This window comes from Ursus maritimus, assembly GCF_017311325.1.
Source record: "Ursus maritimus isolate PB19 chromosome X unlocalized genomic scaffold, ASM1731132v1 scaffold_X1, whole genome shotgun sequence".
Taxonomy (NCBI): Eukaryota; Metazoa; Chordata; class Mammalia; order Carnivora; family Ursidae; genus Ursus; species Ursus maritimus.
This window is the reverse complement of record NW_024423319.1, coordinates 39524234-39548430: the sequence shown is the minus strand read 5'-3', so window position 1 is coordinate 39548430 and position 24197 is coordinate 39524234. Positions and strand designations below refer to the sequence as shown.

At 37.0% G+C, this 24197-nt stretch overlaps 1 protein-coding gene across 1 annotated transcript in view; it reads left to right on the top strand.

Moving 5' to 3' along the window:
• Nucleotides 1-24197, top strand: part of COL4A5 (collagen type IV alpha 5 chain) — a 252110-nt gene that overhangs the window by 161149 nt on the left and 66764 nt on the right. Inside the window, exons 22-29 of the mRNA XM_040627518.1 lie at nt 358-450; nt 1855-1925; nt 2222-2413; nt 3102-3270; nt 5440-5532; nt 5625-5729; nt 6728-6825; nt 8185-8335. Coding sequence (XP_040483452.1) covers nt 358-450; nt 1855-1925; nt 2222-2413; nt 3102-3270; nt 5440-5532; nt 5625-5729; nt 6728-6825; nt 8185-8335 — 972 coding nt within the window. The remainder of the gene's footprint in view (nt 1-357; nt 451-1854; nt 1926-2221; nt 2414-3101; nt 3271-5439; nt 5533-5624; nt 5730-6727; nt 6826-8184; nt 8336-24197) is intronic.

The window sequence follows — 24197 nt, the reverse complement described above, 5'->3', positions numbered from 1 at the left end:
ATATATATATATATATATATGTTAATAATTTGTTACCTTCATTGTTCATTAACCTTTTCCACTGGTAGAATGTGAACAAAATGAATTTTTGCCTGTTTTGTTTGTTTTGCCTGTTTTGTCTGTTTTGTTTACCAGTATATCATAGACACCTGGAACCAGTACTTGGCAAATAATAGGCACTTGGCAAATAATAGGCACTTGGCAAATATTTATCAAATGAGTTTATTCTAATACAGGCTTCTCTAAACTACACTGTTGGGTAGGAATTTTGTCCCTTGGTGCTAATTTCTTTAGAACCTATCTAAAAGAGATATACCCCTTTGAGTAAAATTCGTTTCTCAATATGCTTTTCTCTAGGTGACAAAGGTGACACCTGCTTCAACTGTATTGGAACTGGTGTTTCAGGGCCTCCAGGTCAACCTGGTCTGCCTGGTCTTCCAGGTCCTCCAGGTAAAACATTCTGCCTCAGGGCAACCTTTTAAAAATATTTCTTGGCTAGATTTTAGTGAGCTCAGTTTTATAATGATGCCAGTTTCTCATTTTATAGCAAGTCTCTCATATCCATAAATAATTAAATATGAAATGCCTCTCTCTGCAACGAAATAAATTATGCTCTTGTTTCTAATAACTGAAGCTACCAATACTTTCCATTAAAGACTTTTGACAATATTATTCCAAGAAAAATATCTTCCCTGTTTTCCATATAGTGAGGAAAATAACTCATACAGAGTCACACTTCTTTCTTCCAAAAATCTGGGGAAAAAGCTCATAATGTCTGGCCCCTGAGTTTAGTTTCCAGTGGCAGAGCTTCTAGTCTTTGGGGATATATCACGTGTTGTCATCAAGGGACAGGGCTTCTACTGTAGTTTGGAAACCAACTGCCCATATTCCTCTTTCTATATATATAACTCCTCCTTCCCTGTTTCCAATCAAAGTTGTATTTGCTATCCATCAGACCCACAACTCTCTCTCAACTGCCTCTTGGGATATCCCAATATTTTATTCTCTTGAAATCACACTTTATGTTTGTGTCAGGGCTGAGAGTAGACAGATTTCTTCCCTTTCTGTCTAGTATGTCTGCCAAAGGAACCAATTCATTTAGCACTTGGAAATAGATTTTTAGCCGGTCTTATAGCTGCCACTGGAAATTAATAATCTAGCCTTGTACCTCTAGTCCAGCGGTTTTCAAACTTGGGAGTACATCGGTGTTACCTGGAGGACTTGTTAAAAACCCATATTGCTGGGTCTCATCCCCAAATTTTCTGATTCAGTAGATCTGGGGTGGGGGCCCAAGAATTAGCATTTCTAACCAGTACCCAGGTAATGCTGATACAGCTGCTTGAGGGATCCATTTTGAGAACCACTTCTTTAGTAATATTTCCTCTAGTATTTGAGCACCAAATGTTTCTCATAAACCAGATTTTGTGAAGTGGTGAACCAAAGAAAAGACTCATTAAGGATCTGGGAAGTTTGTGTAGGTCAGAACAAAGAAAGATATTCAGACTGTGTCCTTATCTCTTTCTCCACTTGGCAATAGGATGGTTATAGGAGCCTTAGCACCTCTGTGCCTAGCAATTGGTAGCTGTGAGCTCTGAGAGGCTTTGTAGTTGGAAACACCTAAGGATACAATATTGTATAGATTCACCTAAAAGAAAGGATGATTTGCTCATTTTGAGAGCATAAAATAGGAAAATAAAAATGTGACTTATTAAATGTGATTGAATGGGGTTGTTATTTTAAAACTTGACTTCCTGACTTGATGATTTTTATATGAGCTTTGTCAGGGGCTCAGGGTCAAAGTTCACATTATTGTGTGTGTGTGTGTGTGTGTGTGTGTGTATGTGCATGTATTAGGATCTCTTGGTTTCCCTGGACAGAAGGGAGAAAAAGGACATGCTGGTCTAACCGGTCCCAAAGGATTAACAGTAAGTTTTGAGTATATTATAGAACAACAACAAAAAAAAAAACTAGAAGAAATCCATTTACACTTTGGTTTTCTCTTGTGGATATACATAATAAAATAAATTTAGTTCTTCTATTAATTTGTGTTGTTTTTGATTCCTTGACTCTCCCTGACTCACATGCCTCACTTTGTTCTTAGCTTTGTACACTAAATGTTATTGGGTGGGTTGATAGGATAAACCGGAGAGAGAAATGTGTTGGAAAAAAAAGAAACTGATTTTTTCTTTTCTTTTTCCCTTCTTTCTTTTTCTTCCCTCAGGGCATACCAGGAGCTCCAGGTCCTCCAGGCTTTCCTGGATCTAAAGGTGATCCTGGTGACATCCTCACTTTTCCAGGAATGAAGGGTGACAAGGGAGAGTTGGGTTCCCCAGGAGCCCCTGGGCTTCCTGGTTTACCCGGTACCCCTGGACAGGATGGACTGCCAGGGCTTCCTGGCCCCAAAGGAGAACCTGTGAGTTGGTTTGATATTCTTGGTTCTGTAATGTCAAATTATTACTTAGGGATATTTCCTAGGATGGGCCTGATGCTATGATGAATAACCAATTAGTGCTTAAAAGAAAGTAAATGTATGTAGTAATGGTACATTGTTATTGACATTGTAGGGGTTCTTTACCACTCTTTTCTCTCAGTTGTTTTATCTTCTTAACCCATTACTATATTGAGTAATATTGGCTGTGAATAGGTGGGTGGGAGGTTAAGATGCTTATGGGTCAGTGTAACGTTCCCCTTCTCTTATACTACATATCTTTGGGTTTATTTGGACCTGAGAACAGAAGTGTAATTTGGTTTTATATATAGTAAATTTAGAGGTTAGTGTGAGTTGATGGCCATTTGTTACCTAGACTACAAACTTCTTGACTTATTGCTAGAATGTAAGCTTTATGAAGGCAGAGATTTTTGCCTATTATTGTTCTTTGCTGTATCACCAGCCTCTGACACATAGTAGGAGCTAAAAAATATTTGTTGAAGGAATTAATGAATAAGTGGAATGATCACACATCCCATCCCTTGATAACATACACTTATACTGCTTTTAAGAAGAACTACTTATGGCTGTATCATTTCTTTAGTTGTATTCAGTAATACCAACATACCAACCTGTATCTATATGTTTCTGTATTAATTTTTTCCCTTTTCAGGGTGGAATTGCTTTTAAGGGTGAAAGAGGTCCCCCTGGGAATCCAGGCTTGCCAGGTCTCCCAGGGAATAGGGGGCCTATGGGCCCTGTGGGTTTTGGCCCTCCAGGCCCGGTAGGTGAAAAAGGCATACAAGGTGTGGCAGGAAATCCAGGCCAGCCAGGAATACCAGGTGAGTTTACTATGGTTATTTTGTTTTTAATTTGGCGCTTAAAAGCAGAGATGGATTATCTTTTGGCTATTCTTGGCTTCCTTTAATGAGAGATTTGCTTCCCTGGCCATTATATTTGGGCTTTTCAGAGCTCCTTAGCAAGGGAGCACAGTGTATGTGTTTTCTCTAAAGGGGGGGAGATCCCCTCTTTAAATTTCTTCTGACTGTCTTCATTGTTATTGTTGTTTGTTGTTTTTAAGTACATGGTACATAAAGTTTAACAATTATAATGGAAACACATGTACCTACCACACATGTCAACAAAGAGAAGATTGCCATCATCCTAGAAACCCCTATCTTCCTCTCTCTGTCCTTTTCTGATCATAATCCCCTTCCATTTCTCCAGACGTAACTACTGTCCTGAAGGAAGCATAATTTCCTTCCATTTGCCCCCTAGTTTTATCACCTAGATATGGATCCCTAAACAAAGTACTTTAATTATGCTTCTTTCTGAACTTCATAATAATGGAATCATATGGTAAGTATTCTTTATATTGACTTTGTGTATAGCTAGAGTACATTCATTTTCATTGCTGTATAGTATCCCATTGTGTGTGTGTGTGTGTGTGTGTGTGTGTGTATGAGAGAGAGAGAAAGAGAGAGTGTGTGTGTGTGTGTGTGACAGTTGATTTATCCATTCTATTGTTGATGGACAGTGGGGTTATTTATAGTTCAGGTGTATTATGAATGTTTCTGTGTGCATCCTTGTATATATATATTCTGGTGTACGTGTGCACATACTTCTCTGAGGCAAGGTCAACAAACTACGGCACAGCATTCAAATCTGGCCTTGTTGTCATAAATGAAACTTATTTGAACACATCTGCACCTATTCACTATTGTCTGTGGTTGCTTTTGCACTCCTACACATAGACTCAACATTTTGCAGAGTTGAATACTTGCTACTGAGACCATATGGCCCACAAAGCCTAAAGTTTTTACTGTCTGGTCCTTTACAGAAAAATTTTGCCAGGGGCACCTGGGTGGCTCAGTCGTTAAGCGTCTGCCTTCGGCTCAGGGCGTGATCCCAGGGTTCTGGGATCAAGCCCCGCATTGGGCTCCCTGCTCCGCTGGGAGCCTGCTTCTTCCTTTCCCACTCCCCCTGCTTGTGTTGCCTCTCTCGCTGGCTGTCTCTCTCTCTCTGTCAAATAAATAAATAAAATCTTTAAAAAAAAAAAAAGAAAAACTTTGCTAATCCCTGGGCTAGGGTATATATGTAAGATGAGCATGCTCAAAGCATAGAATAAATGCATCTTCAGCTTTACTAGATAATGTTCAAAGCAATTGTGCCAATTTCATCAGCAGTATTGGAGATTTCTTGTTGTTCTACATCCTCATAAACATTTTGTATGGTCAGACTTTTTACATTTTTGTCACTTTGCTGAGTGTGATGTATCTCATGACAGTTTTATTTTACATTCCCCTGATTAAAGTTTAGCACCTTTTCATATGTTTATTGACTGTTTCAATTTCCATTTCTGAAATTCCCATTCAAGTGTTTTTTCGACCATTTTTCTACTGGATTGTTTCTTTTTCTTACTGATTTAGGATTTTTTAAATATATATATTCTGTGTATTAGTTATCTATTCTGCAAAATTTTCTCACTATGGCTTGCCATTTTCACTCTCTATATGGTATCTTTAATCAACAGAAATCAATTTGAATGTAATGAAATGTATCAATCTTTTCTCTCATGGTTAGTGCTTTTTATGTCAGGTTTTAGAGATCCACCTTTGTCCTGAGCCTATTTCAAGTCCTTATTTTAATTAATGAGAAGTAGGTATACTTGGACTTCACACACATAAAACCATTAGTTAACCAAAAAGAATATTTCTCGTTTACTGCAGTTTGAGTTTTGTTAGGCTCTTTTGACCTACATTTAAAGATATTTTTATAGATGCCATCTTCAATCCTGGAAGCTCTTAAAACTGTCATCTACTTTTTTGAAAGTTTATCCTTCTGTTTGGTATATTCCTTGAATATATAATATGGGGTTATTTTTCTTGTGGGTTCTTGTTAGTGTGGATTTTCAAAAGATTATAGATACTCTCTTGTTTTGCTTCTAATTAAAGGAGATCTTTAGTCAAGTGAACACTTCTCATTCAGTGTTTATTCCCTCTTGTTCTAAGGTCCTAAAGGTGATCCAGGTCAGACCATAACCCAGCCAGGGAAGCCTGGCCTGCCTGGTAACCCAGGCAGAGATGGTGAAGTAGGTCTTCCAGGTATGTGAGGAATTTATTTGGCCATGTCTTTAACACTTACTGGCTTCTTTCTTTCAAAGTATCCCTTTCAAAAAACTGCTGTTTCTCCATAGGTGACCCTGGACTTCCCGGCCAGCCAGGCTTGCCAGGAATACCTGGTAGTAAAGGAGAACCAGGTATCCCTGGAATTGGGCTTCCTGGACCACCTGGTCCCAAAGGTATGTAGCACTGGGCAGCAGGCAGACTAGTTAGTATGACATTATTCTTTGATATAGTTCCCTCAACAAATAAAATACGTTAACTGTGCCTCTTTTCTAGGTGCCATAAATAATGTAAGTGAAAAGTCACAGCATGTATGCAATATAATTTTATTGTCTTTATCTAAAACAGTCCAGACAAGAAAACATCTAAATCATAGATATGTAAAAATGATATATAAGCTTTTAAAATTACAGAATTATTGTCTTTTGTGTTCACCATTGTATTTTCAGGGCTTAGAAAAGTTCCTGGCACATAGTAAGCACTCAGTAGATACTTGTTGAATGAATGGATTGTATTAAGCAGAAAACATATTTATTACACATATGTATCCAAGTAATGTTTTATCCTAAATCATATTCTCTTGATTTACTGAAAGTTTTTAGGCCTATTGCTTCAGTTCTGCTTTTTTTCTCCTAGAATTTATTCTCATGAATGGCAAGCATGCACATTGGTCTGAGAACAGTACTTAAACATGGCCTTACTCATTTATACTAAATGACTTCAAAAGAGTCAGATTTGACTTTATGTGTATACTTGTGTATAATATTTATAATTGTTTCTCGCTCATTTCCAGAATTTTATGGTAGGCGTTTTATCATACTATATCCAGATATAAGCAGAATAGAAGTTTTCTGCATGTTTGTGTGGGAATCGTTCCTTATGTTTAGTTCTATCTCATTAGTACTAACTCTCATTTTCCTTTAGAGGAGTATATCTTCCATACACATTAGCTCTATATGAAAATGGCAGGACCATAATGTGATTGATCCAGGGAATATTAAGTATTCATAAAGCTTGATCCTGAGTAGTCATGTAGAATATCAGTGTACTTTTGACATCTCACTGTAGTCACTATGCATGATTGGACAGGGTAAAAATGTGGGTTTGGAAGTTTGGGTATCTTTCTTAAAGTGTCTTCTCTTTGGAGATTAAAAAATGACTAATCATTTCACAGGTTTTCCTGGAATTCCAGGACCGCCAGGAGCACCTGGGACACCTGGAAGAATTGGTCTAGAAGGGCCTTCTGGGCCACCAGGCTTTCCAGGACAGAAGGTCTGGCATATTTTAATTTATTCTTTCCACTTTTCATATTTCTCCTATTAGCCCTAACTCTCTGATTTGATATAGACATTATTATCCCAAGCCTTCACTATATAAATAAAGTTAGCTGATTATATTTTCACTTAAAAATATTTAACCTGGGGCGCCTAGGTGGCTCAGTCAGTTAAGCGTCTAACTCTTGATCTCAGCTCAGGTCTTGATCTCAGGTCATGACTTCAAGCCCCATGTTTAACCCAAAACAGTCAGTCTTTTGTTGTCCAAGAGGTCATATTTGAAGCAAACAGAAAGTTTCTGAAACTGTTTTAGAGTGAAAGGTTATCTGATGAAATGAGATTAGATGAGAAAATACAATCATCAGCTCCCCCTGTACTTCTCTGTAGTATCAGCATACCATTTAACATCTGTCCATGCCTGTGTGAAGATTTGTTGAATAGCATGTCAAGAACTTCCCATACTGTTTTCCAGTCTCAATTCCATCCCACATACATAATGCAAGCCACTGTTATTAGCTTAGTAATAATGGTAATATAATAATAATAATAATAATAATAAATACTGTGTTTGAGTTACTTTCCATTCTTTTTATTATATCTTAGCTAATCTAAAATTCTCTTTAGTCAACCTTCACCAAACTGCTGTGGTGTATAATTATCCTGACTGTTTCTGTATTTTCTCTGTATTTAATTAATTTAAACTTTTTGTGTTTACATCATTGCTATTTCTTCCGTGGGAAGAACAACTGACCATGACCCCAGCTCTCATGAGAAACCACTTCTCTATTGTCTAATTGTTCTTATTTTATTATGAACCTTTCAAATGAACACCAAAGTAAAAAGAATAATACAGTGAAATTTCATATATCCATTACTCAGATTCCAAATGATCAAGATTTCATTATATTTGCTTCATCTATTCCTTTTATCTTTGCCAAAATATTTTAACTCAAATCTCAAAATCATATTATTTCACCTATAAATACTTCAGTATTCATCTCAAAATAAATGGACATTTCATACAAAAACCACATTGTCATTATCACACTTGGTCAAATTTAAGATAATTATCTAATACTCAGTCTGTAATCACATTTCGTCACTTGGGTTCTTTAATCTCATGCTCTCTCAGTTATCTCTTTCTTGTCCTGAAACCAAATCCTTTAATTTGTTTCTCATCCTTCCAGATGTTCTCTCCAGTATGCCAATTATTTTTCATTTAGTTATTCTATTCCCTCCCCCATAGGGAAAAAAAGGTATTAACTTGTAATTTCTGCTTTAAATTCTCCATGGTAAACAATAAACACCAAGAAAATCATGGGAGGTTTTGTTGTGTTTTCTCATGTGTATGCTAAAGGGAGAACCTGGACTTGGGCTGCCTGGGCCACCTGGACCCCCAGGACTCCCAGGTTTCAAAGGAACACTTGGTCCAAAAGGGGATCGTGGTTTCCCAGGACCTCCAGGTCTTCCAGGACGCACTGGCTTGGATGGGCTCCCTGGACCAAAAGGTATAGAAATTATTGCTACTTTTCAATTTGCTTTTAACTTTTATAGAAATTGAAACTGTTGGGGAAGTTTGTGGGTGATAGGTCCAATTAACTGAAAGCCTATGCTCCCACTCTGTCACTGCTTTTCTTTTATCTTTCATTGATGTTTTTTGCATTTTATTTCATTGAATAGATGATTCAATCATATATGTATAAAAGTAGCACTGAGAAGTCTTCCTTTTACCCCCTCTCCATCCACTCTGCTTTCCCCATCCCATATGTAGCCAGTTTTTGAGTTATTTATCCTTCTAGTGTTCCTTCATACAAATATAAGCCAATAAAAATATATATTTGTATTTCCTAACTTTCTGAAAAAATAGAGTACTACCTTTTGACTTTTTGCACATTAATTATTTTACTTAATTTTATATCCTAGAGATCACCTTATGTCAGTACATCGAAATCTTGATTTTTAAAAAATAGCTACCTAGTATTAAATTGCTTGGGTTTACCATAGCTTATTCTACCAGTTGCTAGTGGCTAGATTGGGTTTTTGACAATCTTTTCTTATTAGAAATAATGTCACAGTGAATTGTCTTGCATGCATGTTATTTCATATGTGTACAGGTGTAATAGTAGAATAGAGTAATGAAAATAGATTTTCTGAATTAAAGGCTAAATGCATCTCTAGATATTGTCAGATTACTCTCCGTTTGCACCATACACTCCTACCAGCAAAGAGTGTACTTGTTTCTCCACAGTCTTGCTAAGTGAATATGTTGATAAACTTTAATTTTTGCCAATCTGATAGAAGTAGGTATCAGTATAGTTTTTTAAACATTTTATTGTGAAAATTTTCAAACACACAGAAAATTAAAAACTGTGCAGTGAAAACTCCTATATCCACGTGGCATCAAGATTCCACAGTTAACATTTTATCTCTGCCAACATTTTATTTTTTTAAATTTCATATAAACAGCAAAGTAGAAAAAAATTTCAGTGATTACTATATACCCATTATTGATATTCTATTATCCTCATTTTACTATACATGACTTGTCACATATCAATTCATCCCTTTCTTTAAAAAATTGACTTATTTTTTGATGCATTTCACAGTAAATTGTAACAGCAGTACACTTTTCCCTAAATATTTTAGCATGTATATTGTAACTATAATTCTATGATTTTTTTTCCTTTTGGCATAACATTCACATTAAGTAAGATGCATCTATCTTACAGAGGCATTTGCTGGATTTTGACAAATGCATGCACCTGTGTAACTAAACCCCTATCAAGATATAATCCCAGAACTTTCCCTTTTGCTCCTTTTCTCAGTCCACACAGCAACATCCACAGTGGCAACTGTACAGTTATGAATTTTCCTTGCAAATTAATTCTACCTGTTCTAAAACCCCATATGGAATCACACAGAGGGTACATTCTTTGTAAGGCTTCTTTCACTCAGGATATTGTTTTTGAGGTCCATTCACGTTGTTGTGTTTATTAAGAGTTTTTATTTGTTGTTATTGAGTATTTCATTGTATAAATATACCAAAGCTTATTTACCCATTCTCTGTTGATGGACACCTGGACTATGTTAAGTTTTTGGCTATTATGAGTGAAGCTGTTATGAACATTCTTTCACAAATCCTTTTGTGGATATGTGCTTTCATTTTGCTTGGTTAAATACCTAAGAGTAGAATTGTTGGTCATAAGGTAGGTGTATGTTAATTACATGAGAAGCTACTAGACCTTTTTCCAAAATGCTTGTACCATTTTAAACTCATACCAATATGGTATGAAAGTTTCAGTTGTTCCACATTCTCTCCAACATTTGGTGTTAATCAGTCTTTTCATTTTTGAGTTTTGTAGGTGTGTTGGTAACATATTTTGGTCTTAGTTTTCATTTCCCTGATGACTAATGATGTTGAGCTCTTTTACGTGTACTGGTGGATTATTTACACGTTCGAATATTTTTCCCATTTTAAAATATGGGTTGTTTCTGTTTTAATTGTTAAGCTGGAAGCGATCTTTATATATTCTGTATACTGATCTTTTGTGAAATATATGTTTATGAGTACTTTATCCCTATCTGGTTTGCCTATTCATTTTTTATCAGTGTATTTTAATGAATGAAAGTTTTAGTTATTGATGTTTCATTTATCTGTTCTTTATATAAAGTTACAAAGATATTCTGTTTTATTTTATAAATTTTATAATTTTAGCATTTATGTTTAAGACTATCATCCACCTCCAGTAATTTTATTAAACATTATTTGTTCAAAATAGTTCCCTCCCATTGGATTACTTTGGCATCTGTGTCAGAAATCAGATGGCTATATATATGTGTAGGTCTATTTTGTGCTGTCAATTCTACTTATCTAATATCTACTTATCTATTTTACTATCCTTAAGACAGTACCAACTGTTTATATTACTGTAGCTTTATAATAAGACTTGATGTCAGGTAATGTAAGTCCTCCAAGTTTGTTCTTTTAAAATATTTCTTTGGATATACTATATCCTTTGCCTTTATTCTCAGGGTAGTTTAAATTTGTATTTCCATCATTATGAATAAAATTGAACATCTTTTCATATGCTTAAGGGACATATTTTTCCTGTGAACTGCTCATGTCCCTTGCTCAGTTCTCCATTGGTTTTTTCTACCCCCTTAAATCTGATTTCCCTAATTACAGATAGGAATAGAATTAGGGGGCGTCTGGGTGGCACAGTGGTTAAGCGTCTGCCTTCGGCTCAGGGCGTGATCCCGGCGTTCTGGGATCGAGCCCCACATCAGGCTCCTCTGCTATGAGCCTGCTTCTTCCTATCCCACTCCCCCTGCTTGTGTTCCCTCTCTCGCTGGCTGTCTCTATCTCTGTCAAATAAATAAATAAAATCTTTTAAAAAAAAAAAAGGAATAGAATTAGCCTTGCTGGTTTGACAATTGTTTTTTCCTTACTGGTTTCCAAGGAATGGGACTTTCCTGGTCAATATTTTGACCCCCAGAGAATAATCTGAACAGCTCTGTACTCCTAAAGCATGTTGGATTGATTCCCATTAAAGCAATATGACATCATAACCCAATTTAGCCAGCCTAGATTCTGCCAGCAAAAGCCCCACACTAGCCCAATACAAATTCTTCTTAGATAAGTTCTTTTAAAAATACCTATCTGTCTTCAAGTAAACAGTTCTGGCCAGCTGTAAACTGTAACACTCAAGGTTACACGTTGTGTTTCCCACCAATTATCTACCCCAGCTTAGACACATGACCCCAAAAATTGCAGATAGAGACATTCCAAATGATAAGCTATGTGGCAAACAGTCTCTATATGGAAATTGCTCACTCGTGATACTTTGTTTATTAAAATGTCCTTGACATGGGTTAGGAAGAAATGGGTTGAAGCCTATTTTATTTTTTTTAAGACTTTATTTATTTATTTGCCAAAGAGCGAGTGAGCAAGAGAGAGCATACAAGCAGGGGGAGTGGCAGGCAGAGGGAGAAGCAGGCTCCCTTTTGGGCAAGGAGCCCAATGAGGGACTCGGTCTCAGGACCCTGGGATCACAACCTGAACTGAAGGCAAACGCTTAACCAACTGAGCCACCCAGGTGTCCCCAAAGCCTATTTTCAACATTAGTGTCTTAATAGGCATTTATTTTCCTAATCTTTGAAAGGAAGTATAGGATCCCCATATCCTAATAAGAATCATTCTCAAATATTAAAGCCCCAGTACAGTTCTTAAGGTGGTAGAAGAAAAAGAATTTAGGATATCCTGCCATGTAATTCCTTCATTCCTCAAACATTATGTTCTTATTCTGTACCAGGTACTGCTTGAGTCACTAGGAACACAAAGGCATAGAGTCTGTTCTCTGACTACTGTAAGAAAATCTAGGTGGTATCACTATGATAGTGGTTATTTCATCTGAAACTTTTGTGAAAATGTGTCACTAATATTTTGAGTCACTAAACCACAGTCAGAACTCAGTAAGCTGCTCACAATAAAGTTCACCTACCAGACACACTTATACCAGTGGCTGGGCATTAGAACCTAGTAATCTTTCCTAATAGGAGAGATTGATAGAGCACTTTGAAAGCAAAATAGTGACCAATAATAAATTAATTAGGCTAATACCCATCAGGAAAGAATGATATGAGGATGAAGATGTGCTTAAGACTCAACATTAGAGTCACATTAAACAAAAAAGAAAAAAGAAGATGACTTTGGAAACATTCAGTTTGCCTCATATGTTACTTTTGTTCAGGGCTTCATCTAAGGTACTTTGGGAGGCTACTGTGGGAGGTGAAAATTGAGCTCTATCCTAGAAGGATGTTCCAGGTAGCAGGAATAACATGCAAAAAAGTATTGTGACACAGAGAATGGCACATTTCAGAAATACTGAAAAAAATATAATTTGCAAAAAAATCTATGTTATATCCAGAAATTAATAAAATATGCCTAATGTATTTGTGGAAAAATTAAAACTCTATTATTAATAACTTGAAAAACAGTAAAATTAATTGGTTGATGAATCATATGTGTGCATGGGAAGGCTGAACGATGTCAGCTCTTTCCAAATTTGCCTAAATATAATGCATTTTCAATGAGAATTCAAGTAGGAGTTTTTTGGAAGCACTTGACATAACTGATTCTGGAACTTAACATTTACCAAACATATACTAAAATATATTTCAGTATCTTTGTAATTACAGCATTATGAACCAGTGCTGGAACAGACAAGTAGACCAATATAGCAGAGTTAAAAAACATGTATATGCAGAACACACACACACACACACACTCATGTGTATACAGCAACTTGACATTTCACAGAAATGTCATCAATTAGTAGGGGAAGAATAGATCCTTAAAAGTTAGTATTGAGTAAATTGATACTGAGTTATCAATATCAGGAAGAGGGAGTATTGAGTAAATGGTCTCAAATAAATAAATAACCAAAACACTTTAAATAACCCATGAATCAAAAGGGAAATCACCAGGGAAACTAGAAAGTATTTTGAATTTAATAAAAATGAAGATAAAACATATCAAATTTGTAGGATGCAGATAAAGAAGTGATTAGAAGAAAATTCATATATGAAAAGCTTTTATTAGAAAAAAACAATCAAAATCAATTATCTAGTTTTTCACCTTAAGAAGTTAGACAAGGAATGTAAAATTAAAAGACAATCAGAAGATAGCGGAAAATATCAATAAGAGCAGATATCAATGAAATTGAAAACTGAAAAACAATGGAAAAATTTTATGAGACCAAATGAGGTTCTTTGAAAAGATTGATGAAATAGATATACCTCTAGCCAGGACAGCCAAGAAAAGGGAAAAGACCTATGTTACCATTATTAGTAATGAAAGGGGGGACATCATTACAGACCCTACAGACATTAAAAGAATAACAGGGGAGTATGACAAACAGCTGTATGCCTATAAATTTGACAGCTTAGATGAAATGGATGAGTTTCTTAAAAGATACAAACTACTGAAGCTCACTGGAGAAGAAATAGATAATCCTAAATAGAAATAGATAAAGAAATTTAGTATGTAGTTAAAATCCTACCAAGAAAGAAAACTATATAGATCCAGATGGCATCATTGGTAAATTCAAACAAACATTTAAAGGAACAATAACACGATCTCCACACAATCTCTCTCCAAAAATAGAAGTGGATAGATTGTTTCCCAACAATTGTATGAGGCCAAAACAAAAAATAGGTAATGACATTATAAGAAAAGAAAGTTATAGACCAATACCTCTCAGGAGCATATATATATAAAGTCTCAAGAAAATATTAGCAAATCAAATTCAACAATATATAAAAAAGGTTATATGCTACACCAAGCAAGGTTTATCCTCAGAATATAAGGCTGATTTGAAAATCAGTGTAATTTGCTTTATCAACAGTCTGAAGAAAAAAACAACTATATTAACATCTTAATAGATGCTGAAAATCATTTGGCAGAATTCAACATTTATTCTGAAAAAGTACTCTCACAAAATTAGGAATAAAAGAGAACTTCCTTAGCATGATAACATTTACAAAAAATTTTATACATTATATTTAGTAGTGAAAGACTGACTACTGTTCCCTGAATATGTGAAATAGCACAAAGATGTCCCTTCTTACCACTTCTTTTCATTATTATACTGTAAGTCCTATAAAGCAATGAAATGCTATAAGGCAAGAAATAGAAATAATATGATGACAGATGATAGCTACACTTGTGGTGAACATAGTATAACATATAGAGAAGTTGAATCACTATGTTGTACACCTGGAACTAATGTAACATTGTGTGTTAACTATGTTCAAATAAAAAAAAAAAACTCATTGCAGAATTTCCTCCCCAAAAGAAGTAAAAAGCATACAGATTGGAAAGGCAGAAATAAAACTGTCTTTATAGATGACTTGATTTTCTACAAAGAAAATTTCTACAAAAAAAATTCCTAGAACTAAGAATTGAATTTAGTAGGGTCATAGGATACAAGGCAAATATACAAAAGTAAATTGTATTTCTGTTAGCAACTAACAACTAAATGAAAATTAGACAAAAACAGTATTATTTAAAATAACATCAAATAACATGAAGTACTTAGGTATAGTTCTAACAAAATAAGTACGGGATCTGTATGTGGAAAGGTATAAAACACTTATGACAGAAATCAAACATCCAGATAAATGGGAAGATATTTTGTGATCATGAGTTGGAAGGCTCAATATTGTTAAGATAACAGTTTTCTCCAGGTTTATTCATAGATTGAGCATGTTCCCTAGCAAAACTCTGCAGTAGTTTCATATTCAAAAATTTATTTAGAAAGGGAAAGGACCTAGAATAGCCAAAATAATTTGAGAAAGAGTACAGAGTTGGAGGATTCATAGTACTTAAGTTCAAGCTTAATGTAAAGCCACAGTGATTAAAATAGTGTGGTATATGTGAAATGATAGACACATATAGATCAATGGAACATAATAGGGAGCCCAAGAATAGACCTATACAATTTGATTTTTGACAAAGGTGCAAGGCAATTTCAATAGAATAAGTCTTTTCAACAAATGGTGCTAGGGGCGCCTGGGTGGCTCAGTTGGTTGAGCGTCCAGCTCTTGGCTTCAGCTCAGGTCATGATCTCAGGGTCGTGAGATCGAGCCCTGCACTGGACTCCATGCTCAGCAGGGAGTTGGCTTGAGATTCTCGCTCTCCCTCTGCTCCTCCTCGCCACCCCTGCACATACACATTCTAAAAAAGAAAAAAAAAGGTGCTAAACTGGTCATCCACGTGTAAAAACAAAAGAAGACAAACCCAAAACCATGCTTCACATCTTGTACAGAAATTAACTCAGAATGGATCATAGACCTAAAAAATGATTAAAAAAAAACAAAAACAAAACAAAAAAACTTTGGAACAGAGGCAGGCAAACATAGGGCCCGATAGTAAATATTTTAGTTTTTATGGGCCACCTATGGTTTCTGTCATATGATCTTTTTTTTTTCTTTTTTTAACAGCCTTTAATAATGTAGAAACCATTCTTCGCTCACAGGCATTTCAAAAACATGCCTATAGTCCAGATTTAGCCCGTGGGTAGTACTTTAATCATCCCTTGTTTTAGATGAAAGCATAGAAGAAAATCTTTGTGATTGTAGGTTGGGCAGAGTTGTTAGATAAAACACCAAAACAAAAATACGTTTAAAAATTGATAAATTGGACCTCACTAGAATGAAATGTACTTTTATATTATTTATCTGACAAAAAGTTCTTATAGTCAGAATATGTAAATAATTCTCAAAAGTTGGGGCACCTGGGTGACTCAGTTGATTAAGCATCTGCCTTCAGCTCAGGTCATGATCCCAGGGTCCTGGAATTGAGCCCCACATCAGGCTCCCTGCTCACTGGAGAGCCTGCTTCTCCCTCTTTCTTCCCCGCTCCCTCTCCCTTTCCCTCTGCTACACTCTTGCTCTCTCTCTCTCTTTCTCTCAAATAAATAAATGAAATCTTTTTTTAAAAAATTCTCAAAAGTCAATAATAAGGAAACAACCAAATTTAAATTTGGAAATACGGGCCCAAGATCTGAACAGATACTTTACCAAAGAAGATATCTGAATAGCTAGTAAGTACATATAAAGGTTCTCAATATAATCAGTCAAGGAAATGCAAGTCAAAACTACAGGATAGCATGTCTTATCCTGTCAGAATAGCCTTCAAAAGAGAAGGAAAACTGACAATACCAAGTGCTGCCAAAGATGCAGAGTAACTAGAACTCTCATATGTTACTAGTTAGAATCCAAATGGTAAAGCCACTTTGAAAAAGAGTTTGGGAGAAAATATTTGCAAATGGCATATCGGATAAAAGGTTAGTATCCAAAATATATAAAGAACTTATACAACTCAACACTCAAAAAATATATGATCCAATTAAGAAATGGGTAGAAGACACGAATAGACATTTTTCCAAAGAAGACATATAGATGGCCACCAGGCACATGAAAAAATGCTCAACATCATTCATCATCAGAGAAGTACAAATCAAAACTACAATGACATATCACCTGTCAGAATGGCTAAAATCAACAACACAAGAAACAACAGGTGTTGGTGAGGATGTGGAGAAAGGGAACACACAGATGCTGATGGGAATGCAAACTGGTGTAGCCACTGTGGAAAACAGTATGAAAGTTCCTCAAAAGGTTAAAAATAGAACTATCTTATGATCCAGCAATTACACTACTAGGTATTTACCCAAAGAATACAAAAATACTAATTCCAAGAGATACATGCACCCCCAGTGTTTATAGCAGCATTATCTACAATAGCCAAATTATGGAAACAGCCCTAGTGTCCATTGACTGATGAATAAAGAAGAGGATACGTGTACACACACACACACACACACACACACACACACACACACACACACATATTACTCAGCCATCAAAAAGAATGAAATCTTGACATTTGCAATGACATGGATGGAGTTACAGAGTATTATGCTAAGCTAAGTATGTCAGGCAGAGAAAGACAAATACCATATTACTTCACTCATGTGGAATTTAAGAAACAAAATGAAGGAACATAGTGGGGATTAAAAAGAGAGGCAAATCAAGAAACAAACTCTTAGCTATAGAGAACAAACATGGTTACTGGAGGGCAGGTGGGAGAGGGGATCAGTAAAATAGGTGATGAGGACTAAGGAGTGCTCTTGTGATGAGAACCAAGTGTTGTAGGGAAGTGTTGAATCACTGTATTGTCACCTGAAACTGATATTACATTGTAGGTTAACCAATGGAATTTAAATAATAACTTTAAAAAGAAAGAAAAACAGTTTGGTAATTTCTATAAACATACCCTTACCACATGACCCAGCAATCCTACTCCTAGTTATTTATCCAGGAAAAATGTGAAACTTCATGCAAAAACCTATAGATCAGTGTTCATAGCAACTTTGTTCATAATGACCAAGAATTGGAAATAGTCCGTTTGTCCTTCAGCTGGTGAATAGATGAACAAATTATGGCATGTTGGCATAATGGAATACTATTCAGCAATAAAAAATAACAAACTATTGATAGTTACAGCAACTTGGATGAATCTGAATGCATTATGTTGGGCAAAAGAGACATTCTCAAAAGGCTACATACTGTATAATTGCATTTATATGCCATTCTGAAAAAGGAAAAACTGTAAGATAAAACAGAAGAGCAGTTGATGGGGAATTAGGGTGTGGAGAGGGGTTGACTACAACCAGGTACAAGAAGCCTTTTGTTTTGATGGAACTATGTATGTATCTTACATATCTTTTTTTTTTAGTTTTTAAATTTTAATCTTATCAAAAGTTGTTTTACATTTATTTAGGCATAGATTTTAATAATATATCACTATTGTACATTCATAAAATGAAAAATGTGCATGAAATAAATTGGGCATTCTTAAAACGTTTCTCCATTCAGGTTCCAAATTTTCTTTCTTTTTTTTTTTTAAGGATTTTTTATTATATTATGTTAGTCACCATACAGTACATCCCCGGTTTCCGATGTAAGGCTCGATGATTCATTAGTTGTGTATAACACCCAGTGCACCATGCAATACGTGCCCTCCTTACTACCCATCACCAGCCTATCCCATTCCCCCACGCCCCTCCCCTCTGAGGCCCTCAGTTTGTTTCTCATAGTCCATAGTCTCTCATGTTTCATTCCCCCTTCTGATTAGCCCCCCTTTCTTTATCCCTTTCTTCCCCTACCGATCATCCTAGTTCTTATGTTCCATAGATGAGAGAAATCATATGATAGTTGTCTTTCTCTGCTTGACTTATTTCACCTAGCATTATCTCCTCCAGTGACGTCCATGTTGTAGCAAATGTTGAGAACTCGTTCTTTCTGATAGCTGAGTAATATTCCATTGTATATATGGACCACAACTTCTTAATCCAGTCATCTGTTGAAGGGCATCTCGGCTCCTTTCACGATTTAGCTATTGTGGACATTGCTGCTATGAACATTGGGGTGCATATGGCCCTTCTCTTCACTACGTCTGTATCTTTGGGGTAAACACGGGCGGCAATCCCTCTGTTCTGTGACAGAGGCAGTGAAATTCGCCGCTGCTGCTCTGACTCTCAGAAGAGGCACAACAGAACCGCCAGGAAAGCCACCAGAGAACAAAAGCCTGAAATACCGGCTCAGAGTGCCCATCCCCATCCCCCTGCAGGGGCGCGGAACTTACCCAAACAGGGTTGCCTGAGTATCGCGTGGCAGGCCCCTCCCCCAGAAGGCAGGCTGAAAATCAAGAAGCCCACAACCTGGGTGCCTGCGGTCGCAGTGCTGAGCTCCTGTCTCTACGGCAGGCGTGATCCCGGCGCTTCCGGAAAGGAGTCCCTCATCGGGCCTCCGTCATGGGAGACCTGCTTCTTCCTCTCCCACTCCTGCTTCGTTCCCTCTCTCGGGTTATGGCTGCCACATAAATAAATAAATAAAATCTTTAAAGAAGAAGCCCACATCCCTAAGATCCTCTATAAAACAGCAAGCACGGCCTGGGACTCCAGTCAATAATTTGGGCTCTGGACAACCCCCATACTTCTCCTCATCAGAATGATAAAAGGGAGCCCCCCAGCAAAGAAAAGACAGTGAGTCTGTGGCCTCTGCCACAGAAATAATGGATAGGGATGTACGCAGAATTATCAGAAATGGAATTCAGAGTAATGATGGTCAAAATGATGAGTAGAATTGAAAACTATTAACGAAAAGGTTACTGAGAATATAGAATCCTAAGGACAGAAATGAGAGCGAATCTGACAGAAATTAAAAATTCTATGAGCCAAATGCAGGCAAAACTAGAGGCTCTGACCGGCCAGTGTCACAGAAGCAGAGGAACGGGTTAGTGAATTGGAGGATGGTTACACAGAGGAAAAAACCAAAATAGAGAGCTGCTCTTAAAAAAATCCAAGCCCACGAATGTAGGTTACAGGAGATTGAAACTCAATGAAACGATCCAATGTTAGAATCATCGGCACATCCCGAGGTGTGGAAAAAAACAGAGGTCTAGAAGAGATATTTGAACAAATTGTAGCTGAAAACTTCCCTAATCTAGCGCAGGAAACAAACATTCATGTGTAAGAGGCAGAGAGAGGACTCCCTCCCAAGCTCAACCATGACAAACCTACGCCACGTCCGTCTAGTTACCAATGCAAATATTAGATCAAGGATACAGTATTGAAAGCGGCCAGGGCAAAGAAATCTCTCACGTACCAAGGGCAAAGGCATCAGAATAACGTCAGACCTGTCTACACAGACCTGGAATGAGAGAAAGGGTTGGGGAGCATATTTAAGATCTTTCAGAGAAAAACATGCAGCCAAGGATCCTTTATCAGCAAGGCTGTATTCCAGAATTGATGGAGAAATAAAGACCTCCAGAATCACTCAAGAGTCATTGACCATTTCAGTAATCACGAAACCAGCCCTACAGGAGATATTAAGGGGGGTTCTATAAAGTAAAAAGGCCCCAAGAGTGATACAGAACAGAAAGTCACAGCCAATAAACAAACAAAGGCTTTACTGGCAACATGGCATCATGTAAAATCATATCTCTCAGTTCTTAGTGTCAATGTAAATGGTTTAAACGCTCCTGTAACGCCAACAGGGTTGCAGATTGGATAAAAGAAATGACTCCATCCATTTGCTGTCTACAAGAGATATTTCGAACCCTAAAGATGAATTCAGACTGAGTAAGGATGGAGTACCATCTTTCACGCAAATGGACCTCAAAAGAAAGCTGGGGTAGCAATTCTCATATCAGATAAATTGGATTTCAAACTACAGGAGCTATAGTTAGAGACGCAGAAGGGCACTATATTATTCTTAAAGGAAGTATTCACAAGTGGATATGACAATTATAAATATATATGCCCCAACAGGAGCAGCAAGATACACAAGCCAACTCTAACCAGAATAAAGAGACATATAGATAAAAATACCATTAATAGTAGGGGACCTCAACACTCCACTCTCAGAAATAGACAGAACACCCTGGCAAAACTAAGCAAAGAATCAAAGGCTTTGAATGCCATACTTTCGACCTGAATTGGACCTGATAGATATATAGAACACTACACCCCCAGAGGCAATACTCGTTCTATTCTAATGCCCATGGAATATTCTCAAGAATAGACCATGTTCTGGGACACAAAACAGGTCTCAACCGGATACCAAAAAGATTGAAATTATCCCCTGCATATTCTCAGACCACAACGCTCTGAAATTGGAACTCAACCACAAGGAAAATTTGGAAGAAACTCAAACACTTGGAGACTAAGAACCATCCTGCTCAGGAATGACTCGATAAACCAGGAAATCAAAAATCAAAAATTAAACAATTTATGGAGACCAATGAGAATGAAAAATACAACAGTCCAAAACCTATGGGATACTGCAAAGGCAGTCTAAGGGAAATACATAGCCATCCAAGCCTCACTCAAAAGAATAGAAAAAATCAAAATGCAGTTTTTATATTCTCACCTCAAGAAAGCTGAACAGCAACAGAGGACACAGGCTAGATCACGCACGAGGAAGCAGTTGACCAAAAATTAAGAGCTGAAATCAATCAAGCAGAAACCAGAAGTACAGTAGAGCAGATCAACAGACTAGAAGCTGGTTCTTGGAGAGAATCAATAAAATTGACAGAACCACTGGCAACACTTGTATCCAAAAAGAAAAGAGAAAAAGGACCCAGATTATTAAAAATTATGAATGAAAAAGGGAGAGGTCACGACGAGGCACCATTGAAATTGGAAGGGATTATTAGAAATTTTATCAACAGCTATATGCCAATAAACTAAGCAATCTGGAAGAGAATTGGAATCTTTCCTGGAAACCTATAAACTACCAAGATTGAAACCGGAAGAAATTGGATTTCCTTAAAACAGGCCAATTAATTATGAAGAAATTGAGTCAGTGATAAACAACCTTCAAAGAACAAAACTCTCCAGACCCGGATGGTTTTCCTGGGGAATTCTACCAAAGCATTCAAAGAAGAAATAATACCTATTCTAAAGCTATTTAAAAATAGAAACAAGAAGGAAAGCTACCAAACTCATTCTATGAGGCCAATATTACCTTGATCCCCAAACAGGCAAAGACCCTCAAAAAGGAGAATTACAGACCGATCTCCCCTGAATATGGACGCCAAAAATCCTCAACAAAGATCTGGCTAATAGAATCAACAGTACATTAAAAGGATTATCATCACGTCAAGTGGGATTCATACCTGGGATGCAAGCGTGGTTCAATATTCGCAAATCAATCAGCGCATGATACATCATATCAACAAGAAAGACTCAGGAACCATATGATCCTCTCAATCGATGCCAAAAAAGCATTTGACAAAATACAGCATCGCTTTCCTGATTAAAACCCTTCAGAGTGTAGGAATAGAAGGTACATTTCTCAATCTCAAAAGAGCCATCTATGAAAGACCTACTGTAAATATTATTCTCAATGGGGAAAAGCTGGAAGCCTTTCCCTTAAGATCAGGAACTCGACGAGGATGCCCACTCGCCACTATTATTCAACATAGTACTAGAAGTCCTTGCAACAGCAATCCAGACCCATTTAACAAGGGATCAAAGGTATTCAAATAGGCAAAGAAGAAGTCAAAATGTCTCTCTTCGCAGATGACATGATAGTCTATATGGAAAACCCAAAAGAAGCCACTCTCAAACTATTAGAAGTTATAGAGCAATTCAGTACTGTGGCAGGATACAAAATCAATGCTCAGAAATCAGTTGCATTTCTATACACGAGAATAACGAGACTGAAAAGAGAAATTAGAGGGAATCCATCCATTTACAATAGCACCAAAAACCATACGTTACCTTGGAATTAGCAACCAGAGACATAAAGGACCTATAATCTAGAAACTATAAATCACTCTTGAAAAACATTGAGGAAGACATAAAAAGATGGAAAGATATTCCACGTAACCATGGATCGGAAGAATTAACATAGTTAAAATGTCCATGCTACCCAGAGCAATCTACACTTTCAATGCTATCCCGATCAAAATACCGAGGACATTTTTCAAAGAACTGGAACAAATAGTCCTTAAATTTGTATGGAAACAGAAAAGATTTGAGTCGCCAAGGAACTGTTGAAAAGGAAAAACAAAGCTGGGGAGCATACAATGCCCAGATTTCGAACTGTACTACAAAGCTGTGATCACAAAAAGACAGCATGGTACTGGCAGCACAAAAACAGACACATAGACCAATGGAACAGAATAGAGAGCCCGAAATGGACCCTCGGCTCTTTGGGCAACTAATATTTGATAAAGCAGGAAAAAAACATCCCAGAATTGGGGAAAAGACAGTCTCTTCAATAAATGGTGCTGGGAAAATTGGACAGCTACATGCAAAAAGAATGAGAAACGACCACTCTCTCACACCATACACCAAAAATAAACTCCAAATGGATGGCAGACCTCGATGTGAGACAGGAATCATCAAAATTCTAGAAAGAGAACATAGGCAGCAACCTCTACGACATCGGCCAAAGCAACCTTTTTCATGACACATCCCCAAAACCCAAGAAAACAAAAGATAAAATGAATTTATGGGACTTCATCAAGATTAAAAGTTTCTGCACAGCTAAGAAGCAGTCAGAAAAACTAGAGGCAGCCCACGGAATGGGAGAATATATTTGCAAATGACACTACAGATAAAGAACTGGTATCCAAGATCTACAAAGAACTTCTCAAACTCAATACACGAGAAACAAATAAACAAATCAAAAAATGGGCAGAAGACTTTAAAAAAAAAAAGGGGACGCCTGGGTGGCGCAGTCGTTAAGCGTCTGCCTTCGGCTCAGGGCGTGATCCCGGCGTTCTGGGATCGAGCCCCACATCGGGCTCCTCCGCTGGGAGCCTGCTTCTTCCTCTCCCACTCCCCCCTGCTGTGTTCCCTCTCTTGCTGGCTGTCTCTCTGTCAAATAAATAAATAAAATCTTTAAAAAAAAATGGGCAGAAGATATGAACAGACACTTTTCCCATGAAGACATACAAATGGCTAACAGACACATGAAAAAATGTTCAAAATCATTAGCCATCAAGGAAATTCAAATCAAAACCACACTGAGATACCACCTTACGCCAGTTAGAATGGCAAAAATAGACAAGGCAAGAAACAACAATTGTTGGAGAGGATGTGGAGAAAGGGGATCCCTCCTACATTGTTGGTGGGAATGCAAGTTGGTACAGCCACTCTGGAAAACAGTGTGGAGGTCCCTTAAAAAGTTAAAAATTGAGCTACCCTATGATCCAGCCATTGCACTACTGGGTGTTTACCCCAAAGATACAGACGTAGTGAAGAGAAGGGCCATATGCACCCCAATGTT